Source organism: Pan paniscus, chromosome 1 (assembly GCF_029289425.2).
Source record: "Pan paniscus chromosome 1, NHGRI_mPanPan1-v2.0_pri, whole genome shotgun sequence".
Classification (NCBI taxonomy): Eukaryota; Metazoa; Chordata; class Mammalia; order Primates; family Hominidae; genus Pan; species Pan paniscus.
Window position 1 is genome coordinate 93,870,929 of NC_073249.2, and position 17,639 is coordinate 93,888,567.

General features: G+C 54.5%; 1 protein-coding gene across 22 annotated transcripts in view; it reads left to right on the forward strand.

Moving 5' to 3' along the window:
* Positions 1-17,639, forward strand: part of ARHGEF2 (Rho/Rac guanine nucleotide exchange factor 2) — a 59,659-nt gene that overhangs the window by 24,589 nt on the left and 17,431 nt on the right. For 5 of the 22 annotated variants that reach the window (XM_063604662.1, XM_034937256.3, XM_034937249.3 and 2 more), the window contains 6 exons: positions 12,657-12,801; positions 15,066-15,133; positions 15,474-15,537; positions 16,189-16,318; positions 16,537-16,646; positions 16,818-16,961. In XM_063604662.1, coding sequence (XP_063460732.1) covers positions 12,657-12,801; positions 15,066-15,133; positions 15,474-15,537; positions 16,189-16,318; positions 16,537-16,646; positions 16,818-16,961 — 661 coding nt within the window. Of the gene's footprint in view, positions 1-2,867; positions 2,995-3,169; positions 3,543-3,697; positions 3,841-11,853; positions 11,984-12,205; positions 12,424-12,656; positions 12,802-15,065; positions 15,134-15,473; positions 15,538-16,188; positions 16,319-16,536; positions 16,647-16,817; positions 16,962-17,639 lie in introns of those variants that run through there. The other 17 variants (XM_034937246.3, XM_034937252.3, XM_063604667.1 and 14 more) reach the window with 12 other exon arrangements.

A 17,639-nucleotide genomic window follows, 5' to 3' on the forward strand; every position in this document is an offset into this window, starting at 1 on the left:
GGAGAATCTGAAAGCTGATGGGAGGGGAGGGCAGGTGGGACAGTGAGGTTTCTCTCCCATGGGGGAACGGAGATCTCGAAGGAACAAAGCAAAAGCAGAAACCTTGGGGTCTGAGTCTCACCTTCCTACAGGCTGTCTCACTGCAGGGTAGGGGAGTCTGCTAGTGGAATCACTCCCTTTTCTTGCCGTGGGAATGGTAGGGGAAGTCAGTACTGCCCAGGGGCCATCCAGATCCCGGTTGGTCTGTTTGTCCACCCTTGACCTAACAGTCTGATGGAGGGTTGAGCAACCTGGTGAAGGGGAATGAGGGCAGAGACTCTGGAGCCCAGATGGGAAAGAGGGAAGCGCCAGAGTGAGTCAGGACATTGCCTCGCTCAGCCTTTCCTCCCCACGTCTGTCATCCTGTCTTCCTCTGTTTCCCTCTCCACCATCTCCTGCTACATCTTCCTTCCACCTTCATGAATGTGTGGGCCTGCTTCACTTAATCTCTTTCTCCATAAGCAGTAAACATCAGGGGGTGGGGCTGGAGAGAAGCTCAGTCAAGCAGTGAGAGAAGGAAGTAGCTTAGTCCCTCCTACTTGAGTAGCATTGCACACTTGATGAAACACTTTCAACTCATTTAATTCTTATAACAATTCTGGCAAAGATAAGTATTTCAATCTCAAGTCTACAGACAAATACTTAAAGGTTAGTTACTTTGCCCAAGATCTCACAGCTCATAAGAGGTGGCGCCGTATTAGAAACTCAGGGCTTTGGCTGTGTATTGCCACTGTTTCTCTCAATAGCCCTAACACAACAGTTCATTCCCTCTCATCCTTCCCTTCTTTCAGCTTCTGGCTGGATGGCCACTTAAGGCAATTTGGCCTTAATCACCTCCTCCCAGAATATACAAGGTCCAGACCAATAGAAGAAAGAAGAAAAACAAACCACCTTGGGACAGCGTAGAGCTTGGGCTTGGGTATCCTCGGGAGACCCATCTCTTCTCCAACTGGCCAAGACTTTGGCAACCAGGTTCTTCCCTGGGACCTCCTCCCTACCCCTGAAATGGGAGGGACACATTTCGTCAAGTTAAATGGGCTAAAGAAGGTGGTGGCTATTTTTAGATCCTGGTAGAAATGTTTGTTTCTGTGTATCTAAAAAAATTATTTCTGAAAATCTGGAAGACATCACTGGATAGGAGTAGAGGGGGCGCTGGAATGAAGAAGGGTCTTGGAAAAGGGGGGCAGGTGACACCAAGGAGAAGGGAAAAGTGTTCATTGTTCAAGAGGATATAGAAAACGGAAACTGAGTCAAGCTGCAGGCCAAGCTCACTAAACACAGGTGTTTTTAAAGGCAGAACACTTTTCTTTTCCCTGTCCCTAGTCCCTTTCCTTGTTATTCATCTCCTAAGGGGAAGAAGAGGGCATAGGGTGAGGGGTAGAGTAACAGCAGGTGGGATGGAAAGTAGACTGAAGGTTGGGGTGGGAGACAGAAAAGAGTTGGAGGGTCGGGTCCTCTTCTTTCGTAGAGACCTTCTTAGTTGAGTTGAGGGACCATGAGGTCGCTTGAAAAACCCCAGGGTTCAAATTCTATGTTTCCTGGGTACCCAGGCTGGAGTGTGGCCCTTTAAGATTCTATCCATAGCTTGCAGCACCCTCCTGCCCCAGGCCTGGGAGAGAAGCTGAGGTCCCACCCCAGATCTTGTCTCTGGGCCTCCAGTGGGTGGAACCTTGAGGCCAAGATTCTAGCCTCTGGCTGTCTGTTTTTAAATTTAGTACATTCCTGAGTCTTGGCTGCCCACCTCAGGGGAGGTGAGTCTGGAGTTCTGGGGCCAGGAGCCTCAGGCCTCTTGGTTTGGGGGAGTTCCTACACCCTCCCCGTAGGTATCCTTGGCAGGTGCAAGCCAGGAAGAACAAGCTGTGGCCCTGGGGAAGTCCTTCTTGCTTTCTAATGTCCATCCAGCCTGAACTGGGCACGGTTTATTTCCTCTCCCTTTTTCCTGGTCTTTGCTATTTAAGGATTCTAAACAGGGGAATGGGTGAAGAAGGAGGTGAAGGAGTTGCTAGGAAGGAGGGGAAGCCGGAGGGGCAGTGTGGGGGTAGTGCTGGGGGTGAGGAGCCCAACCAGCTCAGCCAGTGGTGAGGTAGTGGAGCCCAAAAATAGTGGCAGAGGCTAAAATTGGCACCTACAAGAGTGCTGAGTTGGGCTTGAAACCTGCAGCCTGGCCCCACTGCTGAGCCAGGGCAGAGAACTGCTGGATCTGGGTTGGGTCTCCCCTCCCTCCCTTCTTCTCCCATGCCCTTTGGGGCCAGAATCAGGCAGGACCCTGCTAACCGAAGGCTCTGTCCCAGGCCTCTCTGTGCTTCTGGTTTCTCCAGAGAAATGGGAGACCCTCAGAGGCAGAAATGAACTTCACTGTAAGTGATCATAGTTAGACTGGAGGAGGAATTTTCCCAATAGCAGGAAACTCACCCAAAGGCTGGCTCAGGCTGGGGAAAAGGGTCCAGAGAGATGAATGCCCCACCTTACCCCGCTTCTTGGGGAGAGGCTGGTTGGGCCCTAACTTTCTTTGACTAGGGCAGGCTGGTTTCTGGTCTTACACTTCCGGCTTAACTTGCAACAGAGAGAACTGGAGTTAGACACATGGAAGGCCTTCGGTAAAAGTGGAGAATCCCAACCTAGTCCCCCAAAGTAGCTGGCAGAGGCGGAGCTAGGAGGAGGGCAGAGTGGGGTCAGGAAGGCCCCAGAAGGGTGGGGCATGTGGGAGAATTCTCTCCTCTCTGTTCTTCGACCTCTGGGAGTGAATCCTACCCTTCCCGTGTACTGAAGACCCAGCGTTTAGTTCTCCTTTGATTTCCTCTCCCTCTGGCCACCTCTGCCCCCAATCGTAAAAGGGGTCAGTGTGCTCAGGCCTGCTTTGATGGGACCCCGAAGGCCAGGAAGGAACTGGTCCTGGGTTTTCTAAGAGCTGGGGGCGGATGGAATTCTCCTGCCTGCGGGTCTTTAAAGACTGAGGTAACGCAGTAGGGGAGGGAAAAAGGGAGGGCGAGGGGAGAAGGGAAGAAGGGGAGGGGAGAGGGGAAAGGGCCAACCTGGGTCCGGCGAGGGCTGCGGGGCTGGGTTTTAGGAAAAGAAGAGCTAAGAGGCGGGTCTCTGGGGCTAGAGGGCGCCCCCAGGCGCTGGAGGGGAAATAGGCAGAGGGGCCCCTCAAACCTGTCCTAGGACCCTCGTACCTCTCCGAGCTGCCCCCACACAAACCCTGGCGTCCCGTCCTGCGCGCCGGCACCCCGCCCTCCCTCCGCTCCGCCTCCCCCCTTCCTGAGCTTGGGCGGGGGAGGAGACTCGGGTTTGAGGAACTGGTGCTGGGTGCCGGGCGAGGGGAGTCAGACTTCCTGTCCCCGAGACCAACGCGTGCGGGCCGAACCCCTCCCCCCGCCTTCCCCCAACAATACAGGACGCCGGGGTCCGCGCCGCGTCCTCCCTGGTCCCCCCGTCCGATTATGTCTCGGATCGAATCCCTCACGCGGGCGCGGATCGACCGGAGCAGAGAGCTGGCGAGCAAGGTGGGCTCGGAAACCCCTCTCCTTTCGCCGCGGTCCTCGGGTGCTCCCCGAACCCCGGCACCCGCGGTGCATCTCCTGTCTCCCCGCCTGCTTTCTGGGCGCCAAAATCGGGCGGAGCGGTGGATCGGCGAGCGGCGGGACGGGGTGGGTGGGGACTGCGAGCGAGTGGGTAGGGGTGGGGGGAGCGGCAGACGCGACGGTGCTGGGATCCCGGGAGGGAGCGGAGCGGACCTGGGCTTGGTCGCCTCCAAGCCGGCGGGACCGAGTGCTTTAGGCCGCTCGAAAGAAAGTTGCTCCGGTAAGGGACGGAGCGGGAAGAGGGAGGTGTGTGTCTCGCGGGTGGGGGCGGTGGAAGCTCCGGCACCTCCTCTCCCCCCGGGCCCCACCGGCTTGGGCTTGGCGTGGCGACCCCCCATCACTCCCCAATCGCTGGCTTGGTCGTTCCCCCTTTGTCCCCGCCATCCGGCGGAGGGGACGGGAGGGGGTGGTTTCCCGGCTTCCTCCCACCACCACCACCACCCCTCCAAGACAAAAGTCAGCTCCTCCTCTCCTCGCAAATGGACTTTCCAGCTGTGATTCAGTTCTCCCCTCTGGGTGGGCGGGTGGCTGGGGTCGGGACGGCCGAGGGACGGCTTACTTCCCCCAAGCCATCACCTCTAGGTGAAGGGAGCAGAGGTCTTTGTGTAGCTGGGCTCCTTTCCTCCATCCTGAGCCCTTCTGCCTGGAACATAGGGCCTCCATCCCTATCTGCCCCGCCAGCCTCCTAGCTCCTCCTTCTCCCAACCTGAAACCCTTAGGCTGACACACCTGGCACTATGCATTGTGTTCCCTGCCCTTCCTCCTCCTCCCCCAGCGCTCTCATTCTCTTATCTGCTCGTCTTGGGGTCCCTTCACCTAGCATTTCATGAGTCTGGGTGTATAATTATCCACACGCCTCCCCCATCATGACCTCTTGGCCACTCCTCTCCAAGTACCCTTTATCCCTGCCTTTGTACCCAGCCCCATTCCCAAGTGCCCTGACCTTTCCACACCCAGACCCCAGGAAATGATGAAGCTGACTTGCAGGTGAATAAGTCAGAGCTGAAAGGAAGGTGGTGCCTGCAGACAGCACCTCCCAGCTCCTTTGGGGCCCCCGCACTGTACCCATTATCAGAAAAGACAGGTCCCAGCCCAGAGCTGGTTTAATCTCTGGCTTCTCTCCGACCTGAGTGCCCTACTACCCTGGTGCCAGCCTATGCTGATCACCAACTTCAGCCAAGGGAGCAGTACCCCTTAGGAGTCCTTAAGGGTGATGGAAAGCCCTCCCCTCCACCTCCCTGGTAGTTCCTAGCCAGGCTACCTGTCTTGATGCTAAACTGGGAGAGACAGAGGTTCCATCCTGGGTTGGGGGTGGAGGGCCAGGGAAAGCAGCTTTAAAAGGACTTTCCTTAGGGGGTTGGGATTAGATTTTGCTATCCGGAAAGCAACTGGGGATTCGAGTAGGGCCTAAGACAAACAGAGGGCCGGGGTGAGGTGGCTGAAGTGTGGTGGAACAGTGGGGTGGCAGACAGGCTCTTCACAGCCTGCGCCAGGCCAGGCCCCAGCTCCAAAAGTCTGTTTATTTTTTCAACCGTTTGAGCTGAGACCCTGGAGTAGAGCCAAGGGGGGCGGGAGAGGTTTTTTGAAACCGCAGAAATTTGGTTCCACCCTAAAAAGGAAAGCCATGGGGGAGCTGGTTGGGGGAAGACCTGGCTAGGGGGTATAGAGAGCGGTTCTGGGGGAGCAGGTAGCTACTGGGATCCCTTTTCCATTATTGTGGGGAGCTGGGACGTCAGACATCTGGGTGTTCATGCTCTGTTTTTGTTTTTGGTTTTGGTGGTGGGGGGACTGGCTCTTCTTTCTACTATGGGGGCTGGCTGTGTGGGGCAGGTAATTTGGGAATCTGGCTGGCAGCAGGGAGTCGGGGGCTGAGTGGGTGGATCTGAGAGGGCAAAGAGGCCACCGGAGAAGGGTGGTTGTCAGTTTGGGCCGGTCGGAAGGGGAGGGCCACCTCCGGAAAACTGTGGTTACAGAAGGGGGAGTTGGTTCTTAGCCAACAAACCCTGGATCCCCTCTCCCCCTCCCCCCAGCACACCAGCTGTCTCCTTTCTTTTTATACTGTGGTGGGAAGTAGAGGGGCACCCGCTGGAAAAGACATTATTTGAAGAAGATGGTCTCCCCTGCTACCTCCTTGGGGGGATGGGTCACAGCTAAGCCCCGACACCTCAGCCCCTCCCCATTCCTTGCCTCATTCCCTGGGAGCTCCTCCTAGGAGGAGGAATGTAAGTTTAACCTGCCCCTTTCTCTGTCCCATCCTCACAGGATCTCTCTGTGTAGCCCCCTCCATGCTTCCTTTTTCTTTTCACTCCATTTCTGTTCTCCCAGGCTGTCTTCAGTCCTCCACCTCCTCTGTTCTCTCTGCTCTACTTCCTACCTCCACAAGCCCCAAACCTCACAGGTCCCCTTTCTCTCTTTAGTCCCCTGTTCTTCCCTTTCTCCTTTCCCAAACCCCAACCATCATATCCCTTAGAACAAAGGGTCCTTTTCTGCCAAGCAGGGACCAGAGGTCCAGGGATGGCTGTGGAGGCTGGGGGTCCCCTTGGAATCTCTGTGGTGGGCAGGTGGAGTGGGGAGTGTGCAGAGCCACTATTTCTTTGTTCTGAGGAATGGAGAGGTGGCCGGCTTTGTGTGCAGGACTAGGAGTGCAGTGGAGAGGAGAGCTGGGGGAGCCCAGGAGGGAGCTGAGAGGGCTGACGGTGTTGGAGGAGAGTGGAAGAATGGGGGGTCCTCCTGGTGGCTGAGGCTTCTGGGGACATAGACAAAAATTCTAGGGGTCGTGGAGGTTAGGGAGAGAGTTGAGGGGGAGGGGAGAAGTGAGGATAGGGGAAGGGAGTCTAAAGCTTAGGGAAGTCACTGAGTGACTTGCAGGAGGTTAGATGGGGCCTAGAGAAGGACCTGCTGAGGCCGACCAGAGGAGTTACAGTGGGGTCTGATCTTAGCCACTCTGGCTGTGGAATTTGACCTTGGAATCAAGGAGGGGACAGATGTGAATGTGTGCATCCCCTGTGTGCATGTTACTGGTGTGCTGGTGTGTCAGTGTGTCTGTCTGCCTGCCTGCCCTCCTATTCTGTACCCAGATGCTCTGGGCTACTGTTTTGAACAGTGGTCAGCAAAGTAGGGGGTTCGTGCTCTCTGGCCACGAGGAAGTAGCTTCATCCTTAGCTTCAGTTTCTGGTTGGAAATATCATCTAGGAGCTGAGTGAGCGGATTGGTCAGGATTTCTGAAGCTGGTAAGAGAAAAGGCTGAGAGGAGCTGGCTGGACCCTTCCGGGTTTGTTTATGTCTCTTTGGGAGAGGGTGGGGGTGGGGTTGCAGGCAGCAGCTGCCCCCCTCCCAACCCAGCCGGCCTGCCTTGTGCCAGGAGGGCAGGGAGTCCTGGCACAGCTATTGTTCACTTGCACAAATGCCTGTCTGTTTGCATCGCTTACCCCCCTCTCTCTTTCTGCTTGTCTCTCTCTCCTGGCCTGACAGGTGTGGCCGGGTAGGGGGCAGGCTGGGTTCCAGGATGCTTGGGTCTCAGGGTCCCTAACCTGATTTATTCCTTGTGGCCCTTAGCAATCGTCTTCCGTTTCACCCGTACCCACTCCCATTGCCAGTGTCTCATCTTCATTCACTAAGCAAGCATTTATTAAGTGCCTTTGTGTGTGCAGTGATGTCTTTCTGTGTTGTTTCTGGCTTTGGCATTAGTGTTTCCACTTGGCTGCCTTCCCCTCTGCCTCCTGTCTTCATCTTATCCCTGGAAGCTCATAAAGGAGCAGGGCCCGGCTGAGACCACCCCAAGCCCTCTTCTCAGTCCCACCCCCAGCAATCCCTCACCTCTTCATTTCCCAGCCCTATAGCTCCTCCTCCAGGACTCAGTGCCCTTCATAGCCAACGGCGCCTCTGCTGTCCAGGGGCTGAGCCACAGGTGACTCGAATCCCGGTGGAATGCTCCACAGGCTCTCCGGTCACTATTACAGAGGGTGTGGACAGAGGTGTCACCATCTTGGGGAAGGGGCTGCTGCCAGGTACAGCTGGAGGAGAGGTGATTCTGAGTGCTCTGTGACTCTCCCAGAAGTCTTGATTTGGACATACCTGAGAGAGAAGCAAAGGCAGCTGGAAGAGCTTGGCAGAGTGGCTCGCACCTGTAATCCTAGCATTTTGGAAGACCAAGGCAGCTGGATCGCATGAGCTCAGCAATTTGAGACAAGCCTGGGCAACATAGTGAGACCTCATCTCTACAAAAACATTAAGTTTTTAAAATCTATTATTAAAAAAAAAAGTCAGATGAGAGCTTAGGGCTTGCTTGGAGAAGCTCTACCTCGCCTGGGTGGATCTGCCTGGCCTTGCTGCCTGCTGGGAGCCCAGGAAGCCAAAGTCCTAGCCTTGGCATTGCCTTCCCCTCCATGTACGTCACTGTTTCCTCATCCCTTATTCTGGGAGACAAAGTGGAGAGAAGAGGGGAGACTGTGTTTGCCTTTGAGCTTTTCAGTAGAGATCCACAATGCCCTCTGCCATTGCTCCCATCTTTCTTTCTTTTTTCTTTTCTTTTTTTTTTTTTTGAGACAGAGTCTCGCTCTGTCACCCAGGCTGGAGTGCAGTGGCATGATCTTGGCTCACTGCAACCTCCACCTCCTGCGTTCAAGCAATTCTCCTGCCTCAGCCTCCTGAGTAGTTGGGATTACAGGTGCCCACCACCATACCCGGCCAATTTTTGTATTTTTAGTAGAGATGGGGTTTTGCCATGTTGGCCAGGCTGGTCTCAAACTCCTGATCTCAAGTGATCTGCCCGCCTCGGCCTCTCAAAGTGTTAGGATTACAGGCATGAGCCACTGCGCTCGGCCTGGCCCTGTCTTTCTTTCCCAAAAGTGACTGAGATCTGGGATGACAGTGGAAGGAAGTTTGGGGTTGGTCTTCTGACTTCCAGAGGAAGCCCTCAGGGTCTAAACTCAAAGGAAATAGGAGAGAATGGCTTAGAGCCCTTCAGGAGGAGGGAGAAAAGAGAAACAAGAAGAGACAGAAGGTTCTAAAGCTCTGATAAGGAAGGAAGAGGGTTTCCAGAATAGGGGCCAGGGTGCTACTGAGACCCCATGTCTTGGTGTCCATACATCCTTCCTTGCTTCTTTGCTTCCTTCCTTTTCTTTCATTTTGAGACATGTATTGGGTGCCTATTGTATACCAGGTATTGTGCTAAGGGCTTTCATATTCTTTATTTATCCTTGATGTAGCAGTAGTGTGGATGAAGGTGTGTAGCAAGAAGAACTTCCCATGGGATTTGTGAGAAAGAGACAGAATGACTCTAGGGCTGAGCGTGGTGGCTCACACCTATAATTCTAGCACTTTGGGGAGGCCGGGGCAGGAGGATCACTTGATCCTAGGAGTTCGAGACCAGCCTGGGCAACATAGCAAGACGCTGTCTCTACAAAAAAAATTTAAAAATTAGGTGAGCATCATGATGCATGCCTGTGGTCCCAGCTATTTGGAGGGCTGAGGTGGAAGGATCACTTGAGCCCGGGAGGTCAAGGCTGCGGTGAGCCATGATCATGCCAATGTACTCCAGTCCAGGCAACAGAGTGAGACCCTGTCTCAAAAAAAAAAAGAAAAAAAAAAGTCTCTAGATGCTGGAGAGCAAAGGACTGAGCCAAGCAGGAAGGGCCTCTGAGCACTGGGGTGGGTGTTATGGATTGTGGAGTAATGGGCCCTTTTTCTTGGTGCATAGGTTGGGTCTTGGAGGTAAAGGGCTGTCCTACTTGGGCGTGGGTAAATGGGAGACCAATGTTATTATCTTAAGAATACCTGGAAAAGAGTAGGACAAAGAACCAAACAAGCCCACTCACTCCACCTCTGGAGCAGGCACCCCTGGTAAGCAGGCCCTATGTCCTTCCATCCTCAGAAGCCTGAGCCCTGGGGCGGGCACAGGCAACCTCCGGGACAATAGCACTAGGCAGTGCCAGGGTCGCTTGCTGCTGGGCAGTGCCCGTGCTGGGATGTGCTGCTGCTGTGGCTGCTGCCCGCTGCTGGCCCACCTAGAGCAGGGGTCACTTCAAGAGAGGGTGAGTGTTGGGAGGTGGAGGAGGCAGGGCCCAGAGTACCAGGGCTGTCTGTGGAGCATTGATGCCAGAGAGAGGAAGGGCCACTAGAGACCCTGTTCTCTGGCTGCCCCAGTCTTCTCCCTCCCTTTGCCACTCCATCTGAGCTGGTCAGACAGATGAGTGTTTGTGGATGCCACAGGGGGAGGGTGGAGGGCAAAGGACAGAGGTCAGGTGTGGAAGAGAGTACTCGTAGCAGCACTGGGGCAGAGCTGCAGCACTGGGGCAGAGCTGCAGCACTGCCCATTCTGGAGTGACCCTGGTCCAGCCATGTTGTTTTTTTTAATACTATTTTCAGCTTGCTTGCTTTTATTTATGTGTATATATGTGTATATATATATATATTTATATATATATATTATTTTTTTTTTAATAGAGATGGGTCTCGCTGTGTTGCTTAGGCTGTTCTCAAACTCCTGGCCTCAAGTGATCCTCCCACCTCAGCCCCGCAAAGTGCTGGGATTACAGGTGTGAGCCACCTCACTGGCCTCTTGCTTTTAATTCAAATGTAATACATGCTCAAACTTTTGGTTTGTGTTATATAGAAGGCTGGGAGGGCAGGAGAGAGGAGAAAAGGGAGAGTATATGGCAGTGGGAAGAGATTTTTGGACTTGGTGTTTGAGGTCCTGTGAGGTTATTATTCAAAGGTGAATTTGAACTTCTTCTTTTTTTTTTTTTTTTTTTGAGACATAGTCTCACTCTGTGGCCCAGGCTGGAGTGCAGTGGCCCAATCTCAACCCACCACAACCTCCAACCTCCCCGGTTCAAGCAATTCTCCTGCCTCAGCCTCCCAAGTAGCTGGGATTACAGGTGCCTGCCACTACGCCCAGCTAATTTTTTGTATTTTTAGTAGAGATGGGGTTTCACCATGTTGGTCAGGCTGGTCTCGAACTCCTGACCTCAGGTAATCCACCCGCCTCGACCTCCCAAAGTGCTGGGATTGCAGGTGTGAGCCACTGCACCCAGCCTGAATTTGAACTTCTAAAGAGGTATAATTTGGTGCAAGATAGGTGGAGGTTAGACCAAAGGGAGCATTTTCTAGTGGTCCGGGTAGGTAGGTGCCAGAATAGAAAAAAGGAGGCCAGAACATTTTAGAGGTTTGAGTTCGAGGCTAGAGGCAGCTCAGCTTCCTGAATAAGCCTAGGTAGAGGAGCAGTTGGCCTGCGTGAGGAGGAGGGGAGGAGAGGCTGTGGGCGGGAGAGGAGAACAGTGGCGGAGAAGCAAGGCTGAGAAAGGGAAGGCAGAGCGGGAGGAGCCTAGGAGGGAGACCCTGAGAAGAGAAGGGAGGACATAGAGAGAGCAGGAGACAGGAGGAGGATGCGAACAGTGGATGATTGGGGATGGGGAGGATGCATGAGGGGAGAAGGGATTGACCCCAAGACCTCTGGGCTCTGGACATCATCAGGCAAACCTGGAGCTTGGGAAGAGAGGCAGGAAAGAGAAGGATCTTGGGCCCAGGCACTGCAGCCCCATGCCCTCTGTCCCTGCACTGTTGACTCAGCCCCTCCACACTTCCCCTTTCTTTCTACCATTTTCTGCCCCAAGCACCAGGCCCGTGCATCTCTTCCCCTCCTCCACCTCTCAGCTGCTGGCGTGGCCTCGTGGCCTCGGCTGAGTCAGTACTGGTCTCCTAGAGTCCGGGCTGAGTGCTTCCCGCCGAACTGTAATCCTCTGTCCCCAGTCCAGGTCCTCTGACTTGGGGCTTCTACCCTCAGCCATCTGGATCCTGATTTTTGATTTCTGAGAGCCTGGGAAACCTTGGAGGGAGTGGTCTTCTCAGCTTCTAGTCCTGCTCCAAGAGCGGAGGGAAAATCCAGAGATCAGAGTCACAACTAAGGAAGGTCCTAGAATAGTGGGAAGAGTGATATCCCCCTCTTCTCACCTTCTCAGGCTTTTTGGGAATCACAGGGGCTTGAAGAGGGACAGATTGGAGGTCAGGGAGAATGACTTGACTTGCAGAGGCAGGGGCACTGGGGGAAATGGGAGACAGCAGAGATGGAAAATGCGGCTCAGAGGCTCCGAGGAAGGTGTGCGCCATCTGCGGAGATCAACACTGAAGGATGGAGGGTAGATGTCAGAAAGGACTTCCTAGGATGGGAGAGACCAGTTGGGTAAGGAGCAATAGAGGAAACTCTCCTAGGTTTTAACTCTGGAAAGTAGTATGAGAGGGATAAAAGTTAGACTGCAGGAGAGATTTTCCGCTGGAAGCAACCAAGATGGCTGGCTGAGCTTCCTTACTTAAAGATCCCAGAGTGGAAGAGTGACCCAAAGGCAGCTAGCTGCCTTTGCCTCAAGGTTAGTAGGGGACATGCTGCCTCCCAGACAGGCCCTGTGTGCCGTGGCTGAGGGTTGGTGAAAAGAGTTAGAGGTCTGGGATCCTGACCCCTGGGTTGGGGGTGGCAGGGGAGGCATTCTGCCCCCTTCAGCCAATCTAATAAGGGGATCTCCTGCCCCCCCCCCCCCAATGTGACTGCCACAGAGACAGCAGATCCAACACTGGTTGTCATGGTTATAAGAGGAGCTAACTCCCATAGATTGGAAAGCGCTGGTGAGCTGGCACCCTCCGCTTCGCCTGCTCTCCCCTCCTCTCTGCGCATCTTCCCCCTAGCACAGAGAAGAGAGTACAGCAGCTCGGGGGCGAGCAGAGCTAGGGCTGGGAAGGTGGAGTGAGGACGCAGAGACCTAGAGCCAGGGAGATGAGTGGCAACAGGAGGCAGCCCAGCCGTAGGGGCCAGGTAGGTCAGGGACCCAGAACCCATCCGGGCTGGCTGCCCCAGAGCCTGGCCTGGTCACTCCCGGACAGCTGCCTCTGACACCCAGCTGCAGGCTCTGCTTTAGGAACTGGTGTCTTTCCAGCATCCTCAGGCTGGCATTTTTTCCTTGCCTCTGCCCCCAGCCTGTCTCTCTGGACTCCAGGCACCCTGGCATTTTCCAGCCTCACTTCCTCTCCCTCTCATCCCTTCCACAGACCCGGGAAAAGGAGAAGATGAAGGAAGCCAAGGATGCCCGCTATACCAATGGGCACCTCTTCACCACCATTTCAGTTTCAGGCATGACCATGTGCTATGCCTGTAACAAGAGCATCACAGCCAAGGAAGCCCTCATCTGCCCAAGTAAGTTGTTTGGACCCTGAGAGTCACCCAGACTCGGTGCCCACTGACCCTGATCTTTTCATCTGTTTTTTCTGCCTGGATCCATGAGGGTCACTCTTCTCTCTGATCCCCAGCTGGGCCCAAATGCCAGGGCCAGTTGCTTGATCCCTTGCTCCCTGTCCTCACTCCGAGGGGTGGTGGCTGTTGGAATATGGCATAAGCCGGACTATCTGGGAATGTGGGGGAGGGGAGGCTGTGCTGGCTCCTCTTGCAGCTGTCATCCACCAGGCACCCCCCTTGCTCCCCGAACAGCTGCTAAGGGTTAGGGGAACTGATTGGAGAAGGAGCAGGAATGTTGTATGTGTGGAGGGGGTGGGGTGGGGGGTGATAGAGGAACTGGGTGGAAAGCTGCCAGCCTTGCAGCTGGCTCTGCCTGTCTTCCTGGGCAGAGCTGGGCATTCAGGACTTCACAGTCCCCTTGCCCCTTTCTTTCTATTGACTATGGGTGGAGCCTGAAATCTCTGCTGTTTCAAGCAGAAGATGTGATTAGGACCCTTCATCTCAAATTTCTAGTGAGAAAGAGGGAATGTAGCAGGGATGTGTGTGTTGAGGGGCAGGGGTTAGAATTCCTGCCCTTCATCCACATCTGAGTGTAGTCCTGTCTTTAGGGAGTACAAGCCAGGAATTCTTTCCTTCCCCAGTACACAGAGGGCTCCTGCTGCCCCCTCTCCCTCAATTCCTCCTGAAGTTATGGCAGAGATGCCTCTGATTAGAGCAGGATTGAAGGTATTGTGACCTGCTACTGAATAGCGGACAAAAACTCTAGCCTGTAAATCCCTATGAAACTTGGGGAAGGAACCCCCAGAAAGGACCAGTGATGGGCAACCCGCTCGGGTCCCCTTCTACGCTGTGGGAGCTTTGTCATTTTGCTCTTCACAATAAAGCTTGCTACCGCTCAAAAAAAAAAAAAAAAAGAAAGAAAAGAAAACCAGTGAAGCCTCCCTACTTTCCTCACTGTTCAATTTAGAGTTGTGAGGATGAGGAGGGAACCCCAATCTAGATCCCTATAGAGACCTGACAAAATTCCCAATCCGGAAGCTTGTTGCCAGGGGAACAGGGGAGGCGGGCAGCACTATTTTGAGAGCAGGTGGAAAGCGGAGGTTCAATCCAGAGACACTGAGTGTTGGGGGTAGGAGAAGGGAGCTCCAGGGGGGTGGGGGCAGCTGCAACCCCCACTTCTGTCTGCCCCCTCTGCTCCACCCTGTTTGCCTTGTATTTGTGGAAGTGAGCGTGGTGCTGGGTATTGTCTGAAAGAGTTAGCAGAGTTTCCGGTGTTGTTGGATGGGGGAGGGGAAGCTGGAGAGGGCCGGGAGCTGAGGGCATGTCTGGGAAGGGCACGGCCAGGGTCCCAGTGCCTAGGCTCAGCGAATCCTCCTTTCTTCTTCTCTCCTACCCCATGGCAAGGTGGGGTGGAGGATGGCGGAGAAGCAGATGGAGTGTGGGAGCTGTGGATTTGCCTGAGTTGGGGGAACAGGACTCCCTGGGCCTGGAAGAGAGAAGGCCAGGCTTGGTGGGGAGTTGCCTGTCCCTTCTTTACCACTGGAGCCATCAGCCTTGGAGCTGCTGAGGCCCAGCCGGAGTCCAGGGCATGTGGTGCGAGGGAAGGAGCACGGCCTTTGGATTCAGGCCCACTGGAGTGTAAACCCCACCTCTCCCACTGGCCGTGTGACCTCTGATGGACGATTTAGCCACTCCAGGACAGGTTCCTCATACATGAAATGAGGATAACTGAACCTCCCTCCACGGGTGGTTAGGATTAAGTAAATGTGGAACATTTACTATTATAAAAGCTCAGGGAATGTAAATTTCCCCTCTGCCCCTAGCCCCCATTCTGGCTGCCTCTGTGCCATCTTCTGTTCTGTGGGAGTCCTCTCTTCCATCTGCCATTCGCAACCACCTTCGTGCTTCTTGAGCTCATCTCTGGCAGCCAGTGACCCCTGCTCCCCTCTGGTCCGCCCTTCAGGCCACCTTGGGGTCAGGATTGCCCATCCCACTTGATTGTTTAATTTCATTCAGCACCTATACCCCCCTCACTTCATTTCCTGCTTGAAGGAAGAGGGAGGTGGGAGGAGAGGGACTGGGGTGTGGTAATGGCCCAGAAGTCGGGGAAGGGGGGAGAGTCCCCGAGGACTGTGTGGCCAGGAGGAGATGGGTGTCTGCATGTGGGTGTGTCCCCTCCTGTACCACCCGGCCCTCCCTTCACCCTCTCTACCCCACCCTCCCAGCCTGCAATGTGACTATCCACAACCGCTGTAAAGACACCCTCGCCAACTGTACCAAGGTCAAGCAGAAGGTGAGACGGCAGGGAGGGCAGAGGGCTGGGGGAGAGGGTAGTGAGTGTGCGGTACCCTCATGCCTTTTCCATTCATTCCCTACCCTGTGTTTCTCACCACCCACCTCCTCACCAAGGGGCAGCCCAGACCCTCAACCCCAGGCCTCGGGCCCCAAGTAGGCCAGGCCTGTTGCTGCAGACATGTCCCCACAGCACTGGGCTCAATCACCCTGATCCCCTTAACCATAGTGCCAGCTTTCTCCTAAGGGGGCCGGCCACCTAGCTCCTGTCCCATGCCTCTGGGGGTGATCCTTGGGTGACAGCCATTCTTGGTATCTCTCTCCTGCTCTCTGTCTCACAGCAACAGAAAGCGGCCCTGCTGAAGAACAACACCGCCTTGCAGTCCGTTTCTCTTCGAAGTAAGAGTGAGTAGTTGGGGAGTGGAGGAGGTCCCCTAAGACCCTGGACCCCAGGCTGCTCAACCCATGGGCTCTGCTGCCCCACTAAGGTTGTTCCCAGGCATAGCACCTTCCTCTTCTCGATTGGAAGCAGATAGTGGGGGCCTAAGGGAGGGTTCGGACTCTTGGACTTAGAGGCAGAAGGGGAGAGTCCGAATGGGGATGAGGGCTGGGGATGGGTGGTCGCCTGAGCCTGGCCACAGCCTGCATTTTTATCAGTTATTTACACTGCATTTCGGGAGTGTTGGTAGCAGCTGTCAAGTGTCAATTCAGACAGCTTTGGTGTAACAGAAAGAGCATGGCCCTTAGGTATAAAGAGTAGAGCCTCAGTCCCTGCCTAGCCATTACCCAAGTCACCCTGGACAAGTCTTTTTGTCTTTCTGAGCTCCTGTTTGTTTATAGGCTTATGTCAGGGAGGAGATAAGTAAGAAAAAGCTCTTTGTGAACATTAGAGTATGGCACAAATGTAAGGTGGCATTCTCATTATCATCTTTCTTGACTGGAGGGGCTGAGGTGGAGTGAGAGGAGGCCTCATTCCTCATTGAGGAGCCTGGGAGGCCTCAATCCTGGGAAGCACCAGAGTCTGATGTTTGCCTGCTGGGCATCTCTCCCCCACAGCAACCATCCGGGAGCGGCCAAGCTCGGCCATCTACCCCTCCGACAGCTTCCGGCAGTCCCTCCTGGGCTCCCGCCGTGGCCGCTCCTCCTTGTCTTTAGCCAAGAGTGTTTCTACCACCAACATTGCTGGGTGAGCCTCTGTTTGGGGAAAGGGGCAGCCAGAGAGTGTGGCAGTGGAGGCCAAGGGGGTGCTGAGAGGTCCCTTTCCATCCCTGAGTTCAGAACTGTAGACAGACAAATAAGGAGAACTTAGGGGGACCGCCTCTTGGATCCTGGCTTTGGTTCCCTACCTGGGAAGGGATCTTTTGCCCGACTGGGGGTGATGCAGACAGCCTCCACTTTCTTCAGACATTTCAATGATGAGTCTCCCCTGGGGCTGCGCCGGATCCTCTCACAGTCCACAGACTCCCTCAACATGCGGAACCGAACCCTATCCGTGGAATCCCTCATTGACGAAGGTGAGCAGGCCTGGGCCCAGGGGAGCCCTGAGGAACATGAAGAGGGGCTGGGGGATGAGAGGCTGGTGGGAGTAGCCTGGAAGGACAAGGAGGGAAGGGATCTAGCGAAGGGCCAGGGACCCAGGGAAGGGAACTCAAGACCTCTGAGTTGCTTGCCCTGCAAATGTCCAGCAGAGGTAATCTACAATGAGCTGATGAGTGACTTTGAGATGGATGAGAAGGACTTTGCAGCTGACTCTTGGAGCCTTGCTGTGGACAGCAGCTTCCTGCAGCAGCATAAAAAGGAGGTGATGAAGCAGCAAGATGTCATCTATGGTAAGCCAAGACCACCCTAGTCTTCCTCTTCCTTCACCAGGTCCTGTTTATCTACTTCCTTCTTTATTTTTCTTTTTTTTTTTTTTTGAGATGGAGTCTCACTCTCTCAACCAGGCTGAAGTGCAGTGGCATGATCTCGGCTCACTGCAGCCTCCACCTCCCAGGTTCAAGCGATTCTCATTACAGGCGCCTGCCACCATGCTGGCTAAGTTTTGCATTTTTAGTAGAGACGGGGTTTCACCATGTTAGCCAGGCTGGTTTCAAACTCCTGACCTCAGGTGATCTGCCCGCCTCAGCCTCCCAAAGTGCTGGGATTACAGGCGTGAGCCACCATACCCGGCTGTGTCCTTCTTTCTACCAGCCCCTACCTCTCAAAACCCTTTCCCTCTTGGCCTACAAGACCCTGCCTGGTATCCCACAGGTTGCCCACTAGGTCCCCACCTCTTGATGCTGTTGGTCTCCAACACCCTCTCTTTATCCCTTCTTTATCTCTGTCTTCAGTCTTTACTCTGTGCTTGTTCCATGCTTAACACCGTGCTGGAGACTGTGGGAAGCCTCGACATGTAGAAGACATATGGTTCTTACCCTAAAATAGCTCACAGCTTGAGATGATAAGGTGTAAAGATAAAAAATGGAACTGGGCGTGGTGGCTCATGCCTATAATCTCAGCGATTTGGG